At 38.7% G+C, this 18057-nt stretch overlaps 1 protein-coding gene across 3 annotated transcripts in view; it reads right to left on the reverse strand.

Annotated features, from left to right (window-relative positions):
- The window catches only part of ATG10 (autophagy related 10), an 85099-nt gene extending 68891 nt beyond the window's left edge, over positions 1-16208 (reverse strand). For 2 of the 3 annotated variants that reach the window (XM_085529660.1, XM_085529661.1), the window contains exons 1-3: positions 15891-16208; positions 14778-14903; positions 9864-9980 (exon numbers count right to left, since the gene is read on the reverse strand). In XM_085529660.1, coding sequence (XP_085385786.1) covers positions 9864-9980; positions 14778-14903 — 243 coding nt within the window. In that variant the 5' untranslated portion in view covers positions 15891-16208. Of the gene's footprint in view, positions 1-9863; positions 9981-14777; positions 14904-15431 lie in introns of all 3 variants that reach the window. The other variant, XM_032441297.2, reaches the window with a different exon arrangement.
- Positions 16209-18057: the final 1849 nt, after the last annotated feature.

Below are 18057 nucleotides of genomic sequence, written 5' to 3' on the forward strand. Positions count from 1 at the left end.
ATGCTCCTGCAAGCCACCTTATCTTCACTTTCATAAAGCCAAACTATTCCGATACACAATTGTTTTTTTAGGAATACAGAGATTTTAATCTTTTCATTGTACTTAATATTGCCAGAGCCAATATATGTTTTTTGAGCATATCCTTTAGCATTGTGCATATCTGAATGATAAATCAGTTCTGAAGAACTACTGCCAATTTTTATCATTAATTCTACTCAACTTTAAGGTGTGTTGTTTTCATTTTTAAATTCACACAATTAAGAAATACAACAAGGTGTTAGAGTAAAATTGAGAGTAACAAGTATGTGTCTTCTACACACTCTAGTGAGCTTTTAACCACACATCTGTTCCTATTAATGAGCTGTACTGAGAAAAAATATTATAATGTCCAGCCTCCTGCAACTACTGAACAGTTCTGACTTAGATGGGGAAGCTTAGATGGGGAAGTGTTTTCTCATACAATACAAAATATCATAGTATTCTAATGATACATTCCTCCAATATATCCATTCCCATTATTCCTAAGAACAGAAATATTCAGAAAATGAATGCCTCGGCATTGCTATGAGTAAAAGATTTCCTACTGAGCCAAGGCTGCTCTTCTGAAGTCAAAAGACCTTGGTCTAGAGTTTTCTTTTCTGGATTTGAAAAGAATTAGCCAAATAACCTCCTCAGAACCACGTTTTAGAAGTCATCAAACAATGCACTAAAGTCAGCAAAATGACAATACTTCTTTCTAATACCTATAAAACACTATCATGGGGCCAAACAAAGGAGCTTATAAAAAGTTTCATGAGTTGTATCACTAGTCTGCCAAAGTCGAGGCTCTGGGAAAACCATAATCAGTGACTAGTCTCAATGCATGCTTCATTTACTTATTGCAAAAGCAAGACATTCTGCAGGGATTAAGGCATGTCTTCAACTACTGTAGCTCTAAGTGAACTGTCACATTCACTTAGCAAAGCTGAATTAGAAATATTTTTTCAGTGTTTGACACAAAATTTATTTGCCAATATTGTCAATTTCAAATACTAAGATAGCACATAAGACGTTGAAACCACTTCAGCATCTAAAGTGAAAAGAAATTGCTTTTGGAGGTCACAGAGTGTGCTTCTTCAGCTCTCTCAACAGCTTGGTAATTAGTTTGTATTTGTATCAGTTCTAAGGTTTGTAAAAACTTATGCATATTCCAGTGGATAAATCAGAACTGAAATCAAAGACCATTTAAGATAAAGGTTACTGTCTCATCATGCACAATGATAGCCAAGCCAACAAGAAGTCATCAAAACTCTCAAAAACTAAGACAAACTACCTTTAAAAAGATCTACCTGGATACCAACGAAACATGCTGAAAGTGATCTGCCAAGGTGTGGGGCCAGGGGGGGGAAAGAAAACTCCCCATGCCACTAGAACTCAGTAAAAGAATGTAGTCAATTTCCATGAAGACTGAGACACTGCACCAATAAAGGAATCCTGAAGCAGGACACAGCTTAGACCCAAATAGCTTCTGTCACCATGGCATTTCTTCTTTATTGAGATTTCTCCGGTTCAAGGAAGGGAAGTAGTCTCGATATCAAAGTTTCTCCCAGACTTGATATTTCTAAACAATGTCATTCTTTTGCCGAGCTTTTTCACCTAAAACACAGTTAATAAAAACCACACCCCATTTTTTTTCTTGTGGTTTAATAAAAAGCAATTCAATTTTCAGATTAATATGTCTTTAAACACAATCACAAGGATCTTTGCTGCATTTTGCAGCATACTTTAGATCTACTTAAAATAAGTAGTTTCTTGATTTATTTATTTTTTAATAGGCTTCCATCAACAATTTGGATTTTCTGTTTGTGAGCTAGCACTTTAGAAGGTGTGCTGTATAAATAATAGATAATGAAGCTCTAACGGAATTTGGGTGACTGAGCCAATCACTGGCCTGGCTGATAAAGAATCAGGGTCACAGTCATGTACTGTGGAAAAATCAAGGCTGCCTAGCAGCACTTTGGGCAGCAACACCAAAGCAAGAGCTGGTTCCACAGAGGCCTAATGGAATATAAATAGGACACCCTGCATGCTGAGAGAAGTCTGAGTAGTTCTGAGCTGAACCAAAACTAGAATTTTTCCTTCCTATCAAGGTTATCAAACATTCTTCCATTGGGTTTTCAAGAGAAAATATACTGGGTTGAGTACATACACCATGTTCCATTCCCTCCCCAGAGCAAGAAGGACACTATGGGAAAGAATGCATTGTAAACTCACCTATTTCTGAGGCAGCTGCACTGCTCTTAAGCTGTGATCATTCATTACAAAATGATATTTTACATGAGTATGTAATACTTGATTTTCTTCCTCTGCTAAGAAAATTTTATTATCTTCTCCAGTGAGTGCTGGATTTCATTAAATGTATTTACATTTTTCTCCTTAAGTACTTTTCCTGGGTTTTCACTTCACATTTTTTAACCATCGAACAAATACTGTGGCGATGCCAATGTTTACACTGAGTTCATCTTATTTACTTTTGCACACAAAAGGAGTTGTTCTTAATTCTAAAAATACTGGATTTGTTTGGAAAAAAAATGATTAATAATTGCTAAGATTTATAATTTTCTAGCTGTAATAAACTGAACACCACAGCTGAACAGCAAATCACATAGTACCAAGAAGTACAAGAAAAATGTCAGACTCATTCCAACATTCTCTATCAGGCAAAACTTCACTTACACTATTGAACATCTGCCAACAAAGGTAAAGTTGATGTAAAAATAAATATATAATTTAATCAACACATTTGCGAATCTCAGTGCTCATTTTCCAAAGGCAACATCAGGTATTAAGAGACCTTCAACATTCCCAACCTGCCTACTCCTACATAAAGTAGCAATGGCTTTAACTTCAGAAACAGTTCCAGGCTGACTCACTACTTCTGCAATACCCAGAAGAGCTGAGACAAACCACACACAGAGAATTATGACTCCAAGTTATTGCTTCCCTTGAGCTATTTGAATAATAAACAAAAAGAATGCATAAAGTGAATCCAGATTTTCCTATTTTACTCTTTCAGAATATAAGCTCTTAGAGGCATGTGAACTATCCTGATTTGAGCTTTTGTACAGGATTGTTCACCTTGTCAACAATTCATGTAATAATATATGGTAGTAACTGTTCTGTCCCTGCTTGAGAGGTGTCTATGTATGGCTTAACAAAAGCTGGAGCTCAATGAAGTTGATGGTAAATACTAATACCCAGAATCATAGCCAATGTTTCAGTGAAATTCAGACCTACCCAGGCTCATAATAAAACATACAGCCCCACAGCTTTTAACTAGTTTCAACCTACTGGGGGGGAGGGACGGGGGGGGGGGGGGGGGGGGGAGGAAGGAAAGAAAGAAAGAAAGAAAAGAAAAGAAAAAAAAAAGGAAGGGCAAGAGTCCAAATTTAAAACAGAAGCCACTGCCCCAGCCAAGATACCAATGTCACAGTAACTCTCAAAAATCAAGCCCAGGTTAAGTTAATCAAAACTATTCTTTTCCCTGCACAGCTGGTTATCATTGCATCTAGTCTCAGTGAAGAGCTTGAGATGCACAACCTTCATGAATCTCAGATATAAATTTGGTCAGTATAAGGCTGTCAGCACAGAAATATTTAGAACGTTTATTTATATATATAAATTAAATTATACAAAAGACAACATGATTCCATGTTCATTGATACAGATCCTGACAGACCCCCTGGCAGGGCAGATTTGGAAATCGATCTGGATCAAGGCAGACATAAACTGAAGACTGCTGTTGAATTAGCCTGAATACAGTACGGTGGTTACACAAGATTTATGCTGTCTGCAGAAAAACACAGATGACGCTTACCTGGCGTGAGAGAAAAGATCAAAAACTGAATAAAAATCAAACCAGGTCAAAACTGCACCTTGCAACATTCAGATGGTATGATGTGTTTGTATCACTTCCATGTTCTGTATTTCACATTATTTTCAGCTCAGATTTATGATCCCTTCAGCTTGTATCCCAGGGACAAAATCCCATCTCACTGGTTAGTTGTGAGCATCCTTCATAAGCTTGGTCAAAAATCAGCATATGTTTAGTCACAATGTCATTAGTAGTTTCTGTTTCCAATCTGAATAAGTATACTACCAGATGTAGACATTGGGTAGGATGTAATTCAATATAAGGAGCTGAAGTCCTTCTTCATATTAAACATTCTGAATAAACTAAATCCACGGAAATCAGAGAATAGCTTTTCATAGGAACACTCCCTATCCTTTTCTAGTAAGACAGCAAAAGGAAAGAGAGGGGGTCTGCATTAGACATGGCACCCAGGCACCTGGTCAGATAAATGGTTTGACAACTCAGTTACCAACAAATACACAGAAACTTTCCAAGTAGGTAATAGCTTTTAAGCTTACCTGTCTCCAGACAACTTGCCTTTAAAATCTCAGTGCATCTAGGAATACATAAATCCTTCCATTTACATTAAACTAAGCTTATGCTAAACATCATTTAAATATAACAAAATGCAACTCATTACTCTTACAATGCACCTAATTAAAAACAGGGGAGCAGACCCTCTCACAGCTAACAACATAAGCAGTCGTCATATGAGCTCATGAGCTAACTCTTCTATTGCCTAGGACAGCTAAGGAATTAGCAAGAGCATGTCTGAGTCCTGCAGATGCCAAAGGCTCACTGACATGTGAAGATAACTGTGAGACAGTTTGAATTCCGCAGGCTTGCCAGTGAGTTGAAGTTATCATCAATTAAGTATTATGTGCATGATAGAACCCTTCAAGTTTAAGAAAATGGAAAACCTGCTTTCTATTAGATAACAATGCCATGTTGCTGCAGTTCAGTGCAAAGGTTCCCAAACCTGTCCTCAGTTCCTGCTATATTCTGTTCTGAAATATGTATAAGCTTTACTGTCAAAGCAAAATCTCAGCCTCAGTGAAGTCAACAGCAAAAATGGCTACAGCCTTTAATGAGAGTACATCCATGCTTCATTGTACAAGATACATATCTCAAAATGCAGATTACTACATCGTAGTTAACCATCTAGCTTCCTTGAACATCAATGAAGAAAAATAGGTGCATCCTCTCTCAGAACAGTTTGATTTATAGACAGTAATCACTTCTTTCCGCCTCAGGCTGAAACAGATTTAAGTTACAAGCTCTGTATTGCAGATATAGAAAAACAGAAAAAGAAAAAACAAGCCAACACCTTTTTCTTCTTGGTTTCCAGATGCTTTTCATTCTCTTTACCAAAAACACAAGAATTGTTAAGTGGAACCAAGCACACCAGATAACACAGACAGCTGAGAAGAAAATATTACAATACATAGTAACTCATTACTTCTTCACCAGAAGACCCCAAATATTTAGATGGCAAAGAATAAGATGGGAATTTTGAAAAGGTAATTGTCCATAACCAATGAGTGGAAATAAATTTTTCAAATAATTTGATCTGTTTTTATGAGGATCCCATGAGATTAATGCTTTTTTGATATTATATCTGATAACTGACTTCCTATTTTAATAATGTTATTTTGTTCTATACATTTTTTGCATTGTATCACTACATTTTACTATTTCTTGACAGATTTGAAAACAAACAAAACAGGAACAACTTTGTTGCTCTGCAGTTTCAACACAACATTCAAGTTCTCTGCTATAATAGGATATACCCACTGAATTACTCAATGTCATTTCTTCACCTCATTCTACAACAAGGTGACCTGCTTAGTGGATAAAGGTAAGGCTGTCGATGCAGTCTACCTGGGCTTCAATAAGGCTTTTGACACTGTCCCCCCACAACATCCTCTAGGAGAAGCTGCCTGCCCATGGTTTGGATGGGCATACACTCTGCTGGGTGAAGCACTGGCTGGATGGCTGGGCCCAAAGAGTTGTGGCCAATGGAGTTGAATCCAGTTGGCGGCGAGTCACGAGTGGTGTTCCCCAGGTCTCGGTTCTGTGGCCACTTCTATTTAGCATCTTTATTAATGATATTGATGAGGGTATTGAGTGCAGCCTCAGTAAGTTTGCAGACAATACCAACTTGGGAGGGAGTTCTGATCTGCCTGAGGTGGGAACGGCACTACAGAGGGACCTGGATAGACTGGATCAGTGGGCCAAGGCAAACTGTACACATTTCCATAGGTTTGGCTGTGGTTGGGCTTGATGATCTTGAAGGTCATTTCCAACCTGACCAATTCTATGATTCTACAATTTGCTGACGTGCCTTCTAGTTCAATTATTTAAATAGGAATTCCATCCTCATTCTGGATGGCTTTCCCCTATTTCTATCTGGGTTCAAAATTTTGTCTTGGCATTTTCCTGATTTCCACCTACCAAAACCGGTGTTCCATTCATGATCTCTGAAATGGATTCCCAAGAAAACTATAAAGGAGACTGCTGTGACTTTTATGCCATGCCATATACCACAGTACATTTTTTGCTCTTTCTGTCAACACTTTTTGTTCTTAACTATGGATACTGATTACAATGACTTTAGTTTCCTAGTTTTCCCTTTTTGACTGTTCCTAATTAACTATCTCACATAAAACCTCCTCCAAGATACCTTGAAGGAAAAGATCAGGCTAATGACAAATGAAAATTACTCAGTAAGATACAAACAGCAATGATACAATACAGTAAATAAATTTGAAATTCTGAAATAAAAATCTATCAGCCAGTGTCATTCTGCAAAATAAATTCAAATTCCTACTTAGATATCATTTATCTTTCAAATATATAAAAATAAGATTTTTAAGATTTTCTAAGAAAAAGCTATAATAAATACTGAGTATATAATCAACAAAGCACTTCCCAAGATCTGCAAAGATCACCACTTCAGTTAAACTTCACTCATAAGAATGTCTTTCAATAAAATACTGTAAAAGACTGTTAAAACTCTGCAATGCCACACAATTAATGAACACAATGTTTATCTTTACAAAAATACATCCTATTTAATAATAGACTGTTATTGGAACAGGACTTGTCGAATATACATTTGTGGGAAAACACGTTTTTCATATATGCACCAGTTTCATAGAATCACAGAATGCTTTCAGTTGAAAGGGACCTTTAAGATCATATAGTTCCAACACCCCTGCTACCAGCAGAGACACCTCCCTCTAGACCAGTTTGCTCACAGCCCCATCCAGCCTGGCCTTTAATGCTTTCAGGGAGGGGGAATGCATAACTTCACCAGGCAACCTATCCCAGTGCCTCACCAGCCTCACAATAAAGTTATTTTTTTCTAACATCTAGTCTAACCTATACTCTACCAATTTAAAACCACAATCCCTTACCCTGTCACCACTTGCCCAGATAAACAGCCCCTCCCCAGCTTTTCTATAGGCATCTCCTTCAGGTACTGTACTGAAAGGCTGCCATAATGTCCCCTCAGAGGCTTCTCTTCCCCAGGCTGAACAGCCCCAGCTCCGTTAGCCTGTTCTTATAGGGAATGTGTCCCAGCCTTCTGACAATCTTCATGGCCCTCCTCTGGACCCACTTCAACTTTTTCACTTGCCTAGACAACATCAAGTAAAGATGAATCATCTTGGGCCACATATACATAAGCTACTCCAGAAATAATGCCTCCTATTTAATTTTATGGAAACTACTAAAGATATGAAGAGCAAAATAACACAATTTCATAGAGCACATTTGCAGCTACAAAACAACATTTTCAATCACAGTCTCTACAGTTAGCAGTGAATTTTCACCAGCAACAAACAAGACCCTTCATGCTGTGCTCACAAAAATCTGCACAAGCGTAGGTGACCCACTGTTACAGTCACTGCTGCAGAAAAACACCACCCACTGCCTCACTGTGCTCACATTCACTGTTTGGTCTCCATAAACATCCAGCAAGCATCAGTGAATATCAAACAGTGCCATTTTTTTCCCATGGAGCAATTTAATAACACACTTTTTCTCCATATTCACTTCCACATCAGATATCATTCCGTCAGACTGCCCCTCTGTTGCCATCTGTTGTCACACTGCATCAAAATGTAATGGAGTATATTGGGAAGGTTTAAATTCTACTGCCATAACACAGATATCCACCTCTGATATCAAAGGCCAATATCCTAAAACAGGAGGCATGACTTTCAGCCCCTGTAAAATATACAGAATCATTAATACTTGAGTAACAAAATAATTTAATTTTTAGTATTTTTCTGAAAACATTTTTTTAAAAAGAGGAACAAAACCATAAGACTGGAGGGCTATTCAACCTTGTTTTTGTTAAACGAATGCATCACCTCGGTTTGATGTCAGTAGTTGAAATTCTTAGTGATGCCTAGAGGTGTTCATCAGGTTTTCGATGACATTTTACTTTCCATGTACGTCATCCCTGACAATTTTTCACACACGTGCATACTGCCAAAAAGCAGTGACAGGAATAAGATGTGATTGTGAAGTGAAGGATCTCCCTCATTGGTAAGAGAGGACCTAACAACCCATGAAACACTGGTATTTGGTTTCATTTTAAGAAACACTAACATTTCAAGGAAAACTTCCTCAAAATGCTTCTGCTGCATTTGAGATTACTTAAATGATCTGCCCATTGATTTGTATCTATCTAACAAACATAAGGCAATAATTCTACAGATGATGATCATTCCAATTGTTATCAAACCTGGTGTACCAGCACTAGGGTTGTACCTTTTTCAGAGCATCCAAAGAGTTATCTCATCAGCAATAGAACACAAGCAATCTGCAAATAAGACTTAGTTCTGTGAATCCCAGCTGCTCTTCAAGGTACTGTGAGAGACCAAGGTGCTTCTTCATCCCTGTACATGCACTGACTAGACAAATATAATGTAAGGATCAGAGTTTTACCTGCCAGCAGAAGTCATCTTTAACCTGGCCAGACATTAGCTTTCAAATCTCTTAAAAAACAAACTCTTTGAGAGATCTACCCTTCTTTAAAATACAGTCAAAATCCATGAGTGAACTCAAAAATCACTACCTAACAGATGGCATGATTGCTTAGTGGCATTTCCTTCAGAAATCAGGCCAAAAGAATACTTATTTCAGACCCTGTACCACAGTCTCTGTGGGGAAAAAAAGTTTAAAAAAAAAAAAAAAAAGTTGTGCTAATGAAAAAGAAAAGGACTTGCTACAGGAAAAGGTAGCTGGAAAATATACTATGTTAATCTATTCAACAGCTTGTAACATAAGGAATCCATTATTTTCAGTCAATTATAATCCAAAATTTCTTTTTTGTTTTGTTGTTACCATACACAAGAAGTGAGTTTCTGCTGTTTATATCTTGATTATTCAATAATCTGAAGGTCTAATGTCATACAAGCAAATAATTATTTAAAACAATTCACCCTCTGCTTAATGAGCAGAATTCATTTTCTAAAAGAAAGAAGTTTATTTCCCTTCAAGAATATGTAATATATTTTCCTCTTCAACACTAGTTTAAAAAACTGCTCAATATTTTTAAGAATTACCAAGAAGTAACAGTAGAAAATAAATACACAGCGAGCATAAAATTTCTACACGCTACTTATTTCTTCAGAGAAAAATCACTTCAACGGTTCAAAAAAAAAAGACCTTAAGCTTTTTAATGCTAGTGCAAACCAATGTGCAAAAAAAGTACTATCTTTCCACGACAAAAGCACGCAGATAGATGATACTTGACCTTTTCCATTTTCTCCCAAATTTCAGCTCCAAATTAACTATACGTGTTAAAAAGAAGTACTGGGAAAAAAATTAAATAACATTGACAACCGAAGATCTGAAATTTTACTGGAAGGCCTTAATACTATGTTGTTGTTTTTTTTTTTTCAAATCCTGCTCATGTTTTCTTTTATAAACACAGAAGTTAAAAATCGGTACTTACTTCAACATGCGTAAGCAACATTTGTTCAATGCTATCATTTTTCTTCTTGAGATCTGGTGAGATGCTTTTATTTGTTACTTGGAAATGTGTTTTACTGAGATAACCATCACCAAGGTCCTGTGTTCAGAACAAAAAAAAAAAAAAAATCTGTAACCAAAATGCAAAGTGCTATCACTGTTACAGAAAATAAATAAAGCACGATGTATAAGCAGAAGCTCCAAGACTTTTTACAGAAACCAAAGCAGCAATGATTGTGCTGCTTCTCAGAATCTTCTCACAGACAGTTCATGCTGTTCTCAGTGCTAAAAGAAATCAAAGACCCTAAACATGAAAATAAAACATGGTACAGGATGACTGCCAAAGGATTGGAAGACAGTGCGCTAAGGTTTTGAAGAGACAAACAGCCAATAATAACTTGCAGTGCATTCATACCAGTATAAACTTCCAAACCCTTACTAGTTTATTTTAGATCTGTTTACATTCCAACTTTCATAAAGTAGAAAAAAAAAAATATATTAAAAAAAAAACCACCAAAAAACACCTAACAAACTTTAGAATCTACGTGTGTAGAGTCACAACTTGTTCCCTTCTCTTGATTACTTCTGAGGGTCAAATCTGTGAGAAAACAGCAATGCTTTTACTTTCTTCCAGTTCCCTTTATATCACTCTGCTTCCCAGACCTCCTGGCCTACTGTTGTAGAAGGCCCTTCTGCCATTTCAGAGCTGCAGTAGAAGCTCTAAACTGCCTTCCCTCTTTATTAACTATCTGCACACATATAAAAGTTATTTTTTCTATTCAAAGAATGGAAAAAAAACTGATCACTGGAAGAACGTACCGTCTGAAAGAGTGTACACAACAAAGAACAGTAGTTACATGTTAAGAAAGTATTTTTCAAAGGAAACAAATAAATTGAGGCTTTATTAGCTGTTTCATTACGTTTTATTTTAGACAAATACAGAAAGCACATGTGCAACATCTGAAGAAAAAGAATTCTATTCAAAACAGTCTCTCTACTGAATTCATTAATTTAGCATTAGATTGCTCAACAAGGCCACAAATTCAACCGTAACAGGTCTCTTTGTTTAATCTATTATTTCTGACACAGTTTGTTTCATGTATTTTTACCTTTAAATCAACATATGTTATATTTTGATATATCAGTTCTCTCCTTTCAGTGACACTGCAGGGTCCATACACCTCCAACACATTATACCTATACGTGTACTTTGTTCTTATCAAGTTTCACACCTTGAATAAAACACTAATGCCATTTACATGTACTTTTGCCTGTGAATTTTGATGCACAAATGCTATGAGCAATTATCTCACTCATCAGCAGGATAAACCTGCCAAACTTTACTGGATGTCCTGGTTGTACAACCAACTGCATCCCATGCTCTGAAGAGCCAAGCATGTGGAGGACAATGAAGATGGAAAAACTGAAGCACATATTGGTGACATAAATACCACTCCATTCATCCCCAGCACTCTCAAGTCTCTCCTTGTGGAGTTTTGTGTGAGTGTCAGTAGGAATAAAGCTGCCTACATTAGTATTTATTGCCCTAAGAGCAGCAAAGAAAGTACTACCACCACCCACAGAGGCAGAATGCCCCAAGGCACAATTATCTTTGCCAGAGAAGATCTGGATACAACACTCATCTCCTTGAACCAGTTTTTCCAGTGAGGGGAAAGGAGGAGCCAAAGCTATACAGCCTTTGCTCTCTCCATGATATTTGAATGCCATGAAAAATATCTACAGACAGCAGGAAACATGGAACTATAAGCTTGACAGCTGTACATCAGAAGTCAGTAAAGTGGTGTCTGGAAAGAGGAGCATCCTTCCCACTGCACCCTGTAAGACTTCTGCCCCTGCAAATAAATCAATGCTGTGGCAAGGATTTTGATCCTCATTAATGTGGAAAAGGAGTATCTTTCTACTCCCGCTGTCTTGTAAGTATCATAAACAAACGTGAACTGATACAGCCTTTGATATGATTACCCAGATTAACCTAACTTCTATGAAACAAACTTAAAACAGAAATGAAATGATAGGACAGCTGTCAGAGACAAGTCCTAATTACCCATCCCTACTAACACCTGGTGTTACTATTCGCATTGTAACTCCATCAGGTCCTACAACTGATGTGCTCGGCTTTTTATTTTATTTATTTATTTTTAGAGCTTTCTTTCAGAAGGAAAAAAGAAGAGGAAGAAAAAAAAAAAGGATTATAAAAACAACATGGTTTAGAACATTCCACTTTCAGGTTTATTTACAGGGTTCTGCTGGGGTCATGTGAGCTCATGCCACAGGAGTCAGCCTGTCAAAAACAATGAGTATTTCATCATCTAAGTTTAATCTCTATCAAAAACATAGGAGACTAAGAGCACAGTACTACAAGTCTGTGTGGTCTTATTGCCATCAACGGGTCTATTCATGCAAGTATGGAATGAGGAATGGGATCTGAGCACGTTACAGTGGCAAAACCGAGTGCTTCAAACTTCCTGTATCACAAATATTGTTGTTTTGTTTTTTTTTTTAAAAAAAAAAAAGGCAAAAAGACAATGACAAATTTTTTTAATGAAAACCTTCCCTCAGAGATTATATGGTATAAATGGACTATCTCAAGTCAGCTTTTTGTTACACTCTGAAATCACAAAGTCATCAACTTAGCCCATTAAAAAAAAAAAAAAAAAAGCTTTTTTATTTTTTATATACATGAGAACACAAATCTCTCGCTTTGCTATTTCCAGCAAAGCTTCATATTTCACAAAAGTTCAAAGGTTGACCTATTGAATTCCTGATAGAGGCTCATGGCATCTTTCTTTGTTGAATAAATCCCTCGTATATACAGCCTTCAACTGAAATCTGAAGTTTCAAATGGCTGCCTACAATAAAGGGTGCATTGTAAAACTTGGCTAATATTTGCACTGTTTTAAAAACTCCTGAAGTGAATGCATTTAAGGCCAAGACCTGAAATTGTTTAATCTGTGATGAAAGGGTTAAAACAGTAACCCTTCCACTTGAGTACTACAGTTTATATAGAAATTATGCCACATCTTTGTTTCTGCACTTCCTGCATTTCAAAATGGTTTAAGCATGATGTCTCTCCCCAAGATTATTGAAAGGATGGAAAACCAGACATTAAAACAAAAGACCACCAGTCCACACACATACACACACACAAATGAGAAGTAAATTCTGCAGAGCAAAGAGAAGAAAGGCCGAGATGACAACAAGCATCCATTACTGAAAATTAGTTAGAGAAGCAAGAGAATGTGAGAAAATCTACACCGTCCAACCAACAAAAAAAATTGATGGAAAGAGAAATCCTAATACAGCATGAATCTAATACTAGATGGAAAATAATAGAAGCATTCAAAGCAGAAAAATCACCTGTTGAAAACATTTCTGTTGTTATCAGACATGAAATACAAATGCTGCAGCCATGTGCCACAGGCAGCAGCTAGACAGGACATTAGCACAGAGTGGCAATGACTATATTTTCTAAGCATCACACAAGAACTGCTGATAGTCTTTACGTCTCTGAATGCTGTGAAAGTTCCAGAGAACTTGGGAGAATGTACCCATGTATCCCTAAAAGTATATACCAGACAACACGCATAGCTACACACTTGTTACCTTGACACTATCCCAAGCAAAGACTTCAAACGGAATTCAGTAATTAAAGGAATATATTCTTTTTTTCTTTTGTTTAAGAAAAGTAGTCAAAGTAATGTAAGTATGTGTCCATAGTTCCCTATGTTAAACACTGATTTCAAAAGCAGAAATTAAAAAGAAAGAATATAATCCCAAACTAATCTGACACACACTAAAAGATGAAAAAAACAATCACAAAACAAAACTTAAAAAAACGGGGAATCATCATAAAAGAAGTGATTCTAATGGGGTCCTGTGGGATCAGTCTTAGCCCCGTGCTATTTAAATTTTGATTAATGACCTAGAAACAATATGTAATTATTTTTGGTGAAGCTTGAAGATGACAGGAAAAAAAATAATGAGGACTGACCACATACTGACCAGTAATAGATTCTTTTATCTGCTGCATGCAAATAATTAATTGTTGTGTTTTTTTTTAAAATATAAAATACAATCACACATATAGAACAAAGACTGCAAGTTGAAGGATTAAATCCTAAGGCACAAAACCTGCATAGATTTATGGATAATTAGCTAAACAGGAAAATCCCATCTGCCACTTTAGTTTAAAGGGCTGAAGTCACCTAGGAAGGTTGGAAGCCCACAGTGATGCAACACCCATCCTCTAGTTCTGACCATGGATGAAGAAGGAAGGATGTTGATATACTGGGAAGGACTCAAGGATCCACAGGAATACCAGAAAAAATGCCAAAGAGCCAAGAAGGTCAACCTATTTTACTTAGCCCAGACAAGGTTTCTGAATCCAGAAGAATCAAAACAGGAAGAATTCTGATAAAAGAAAAGCCCTCAGCTTTGCAGACAAGAAATAAGTTCAAGCAGCTGGAAGTCTGAACTAGGTAGTTAAGATTAAAATATTTTCCTCAAATTTCATGTATAGCCAGCTAGCCTTGTTGAAAAATTGTAATTTTTTCCCCATCCTTGTGAATTCTGAAAGCAAAGATAGGAAAAGGCCTTAGAAGGCACCAAAACAGACATCATCTGAGATTATTCTGTCTTTGTTACATAAGGCCCAGCCGCTGTTTCTAGATTCGTTAGTTGTACTCAATAGATGCCTCAGCCTAAATGCTTAGATAAACCACTTCTGTGCTCTCTTGCTCACAGACAAGCTGTGAAAAAATGTCATTTATTTCACACAATATAAACAATCCTAAAGGATCTTATAGCTCCTAGCATTTGCAAACTACTAAGAGAGGCCAGCAAGCTATCTAAAAATGAACACTTTGATTATTTTTACCTTGGTAGTTCTCCACTCCCAGCCATCCCCTATTTGCTGTGAATGCTTAACAAATTCTTCACAGTACTGCTTGAATCTTTTTTCTTCCAAAAACCAGTCCTCTTCAACAGCCATGCTACAGGACATCTGCAGAGCAAACTAAACGTTAGTACTGACAGACAAACACTAAAAATAACATGCATTGATTTATAGCAACTGAATAGCAAAAGAACAAAGCAGTGGAGAACGCTTTGTTTCTATTAGACAAAGAATTATTTCAAGTGCAACAATTTAGAGAATCACAAAATGGCTGAGGTCAGAAGGCATCTCTGGAGATCGTCCAGTCCAAATCTTATGCCCAAAGCTGCATCAGCTACAGAAAGTTGCCCAGGATCATTTCCAGATGGGTTATGACTATCTCTAAGGAAGATGTCACAACCTCTGTTCCATCGTTCCACTACCACAGAAGTGCCTTTATTTTTTTGTTTAAATAACGAGAAATGTATACACGTTATCAGCTTGTGTTTATTGCCTTTCAATAAACAGTGTCGGGAAAACACCGGCTTTAACTTACTTATTCCTTCCTACCTGGTATTTACATACACATTGGCAAAATCCATCCCTCCAGCCCTCCCCAGGCTGAAGAGTCCTACCCTCCCATGTCTGACAACACACCCTTAGCCATCCTGGCAGCCTTTTGCTCAGCTCAGTGCAGTACAGCCTTCCTTGAACTGACGAAACAGGAGTGCTGTGCTAAGGGCAGATGTCTCATGAGCATTATGGACTAGTGTGTGTCCTTAAGCCTGAACTCATTCTCAGGTTTATTTCACCAGGCCTAGCACATTCTCCACAGAGAATTAAATGGCAGAGGGCTAACCGGTGTGGTGGCTGCTACCTCACAGCCCAGCTGGAGCACCACAAACCTGATGGCCCAGACATGACATCAGGGTGCTGCAGCCTGAGATGGGCACTTTCCCTGCCTTTACATCCTTACTCCCGGCTCTCACAGGGGTACAGTGACAAACCTACCACGGCCACACCGTCACCCTGCCCGCCTGGGGAACAACATCAGGCACTTGAAACTGCGTGATTTCCTGTGGCAGGCCGCCCAAGCCCCCAAGCAGCACAAGTTACCTGGATGCGAAGAGACAAGAAATTTGGAAGCGGGTTCCACCTACGTGCCCGCGGCTCCCAAATTTCCCAGTCCGGATGAGGCACTGCCCAGCAGCGCAGGCAATAAGCCGGGAGCTGCGTTAGAGCCAGTGAGGCGAGCGGGCGGGCGGCAGCCACACAGCGGCTAAGGGCAGGCTCAGGACACGCCGCCTCCCCTGGGGGACACGCCGCACACCGATGGCGGCGGATGATCGGGGGACGGCCCCATAGCGGGGGTGGAGCGGGGTGACGGGAGATCACGGTGAGCTGCCCGTTCTGTCCCGCTGCTCATGCGCGCTCATGGCGGCGGACACCGCTCCGCCCATGGGAGGTGCGGCGGCTCAAGGAGGGAGGGGGGTGGGCAGGCATGCGCTGTGGGAGGAGGCTGCTGCGCTTGGGTGGGTGTTTCTCAGTGGGTTTGTTTTGTAATGTGGTGCCCCTTGATATAGTCTGAGGAATATCAGCTTTAAAGGATAGATTTAGGTTAGATTTTAGGTAGAAATGCTTCACTCAGAGGGCAGTGATGCCCTGGCACAGCTGCCCAGGGAGCTGTGGGTGCCCCAGCCCTGAGGGCACTTAGTGCCGGGTTGGGTCAGGCCCTGGGCAAGTCCATCTCCTTTCTTACAACTCCCCTTTTAAATACTGAAACACCACTTTCAGGTCTCACTGGAGCCTCCTCCAGGGGTATGCTGCTAGTCCCTGGAAGGCTTTCCCTTCCTCCAGCTCTTCTCTCCTTGACCTCATTGCAGCCTTTCAATTCCTGAAGGGAACTTACTCCCAGGAGGGGAGTAAATTCTTCGAAAGAGCTGATAATAGCAGGACTAGGGGAAATGGTTTTAAGTTAAAAGAGGGAAGATTTAGGTTGGATGTTGGGGGAAATTCTTCACTAGGAGAGTGAAGGCTTAGGCCCTGGAACAGGCTGCCCAGGGAGGTTGTGGATGCCCTGTCCTTGGAGGTGTTCAAGACCAGGTTGAACGGGGCCCTGGGCAACCTGATCTAGTAAAGGTGTATGTTTGGTGGCCCTGCTAGGCAGGGGGGTTGGAACTACATGATCCTTGAGGTCCCATCCAACCCGGGTCATTCTTATGTGATTCTGTGTGATTCTCTCTCTGCCCCATCCTCCCACTTCCTAAACAAGAAGAGATGTTGGAACTAGATAAATATAGTTCAGGCTGGGCTTCAGCCAGCAGCTCAACAATGCCAGTTTTATTTGAATGTTTCTAATTAATTTTAAAAATTGCCTTCCATCCCTGCAATATAAATATATAATGATATATGATGACTTTCATCTAGGAAAAACAAGTAGGAGAGGAAGATGAAATTAACGCAGCCAGGTCGCCTGAGCATCATCTTATAACTGATGCTTAAGTAGAAAAGTCATGCAAAATGATTATTTAGCTTTCTGGAGTGGAACAGAACAGTTGGAAGTGACCTATAAAGATCATCAAGTTCAACTGCCTGGCTACTAGAAGGCTAAAAGAAGCTGAAGCGTGTTGCTGAGGGCATTATCCCAATGTCTCTTAAACACGGACAGCTGTGGGGCATCAGTCACCTCTTAGGAACCCTGAGCCAGTGTTTGAGTACCCTCACGATACAGAAACATTTCCTAATGTCCCGTCTGTAGCCTCTTAAATTGCTTTTGGTTATGATTTTTGCTAGGTGCACAAAGCAACTAGCATTTGTGTAGTGTTTGCTAGACAGGTAATGAGCATCTAACGTAGTAAATATGTATCTGTCTTGCTAGATAAATTCTAGAAGAATTATTTTTAAGCTTATGAGTCTATCAGACCAAACATTTTTCAAGTGTAATGTCTCTTATCCAGTGTAACTAGACTGCCCAAACAGTAGTAATCACAAAATTCACTATATTTTTATATGCTTAAGTAGAACAGGATGTTGACTTTGCCAGTGTATCTGTAAGCTACTGTTTTAAAGAGTTCTGTGACTGCTGGAGGAAGAGTAAGCATACTGACCCATCACCTTTGAAGTTCATACTGTTCAGTGCAGAGCCTCTATATCAGTAGGATGCTTTGCTGTGGCTGATTTTAAGGTGACATTTTTCATTCTAATTTGCCTGTAATCCACAGGGTATGGAAGATTCTCAAGGGCCAAAGCTTTTTGCTGGAATATTCTGAGATAAACCAGTTCT

The sequence above is a fragment of the Coturnix japonica genome, chromosome Z (genome assembly GCF_054131305.1).
Source record: "Coturnix japonica strain WE chromosome Z, WE-NBRP24, whole genome shotgun sequence".
In the NCBI taxonomy this organism is placed as follows: Eukaryota; Metazoa; Chordata; class Aves; order Galliformes; family Phasianidae; genus Coturnix; species Coturnix japonica.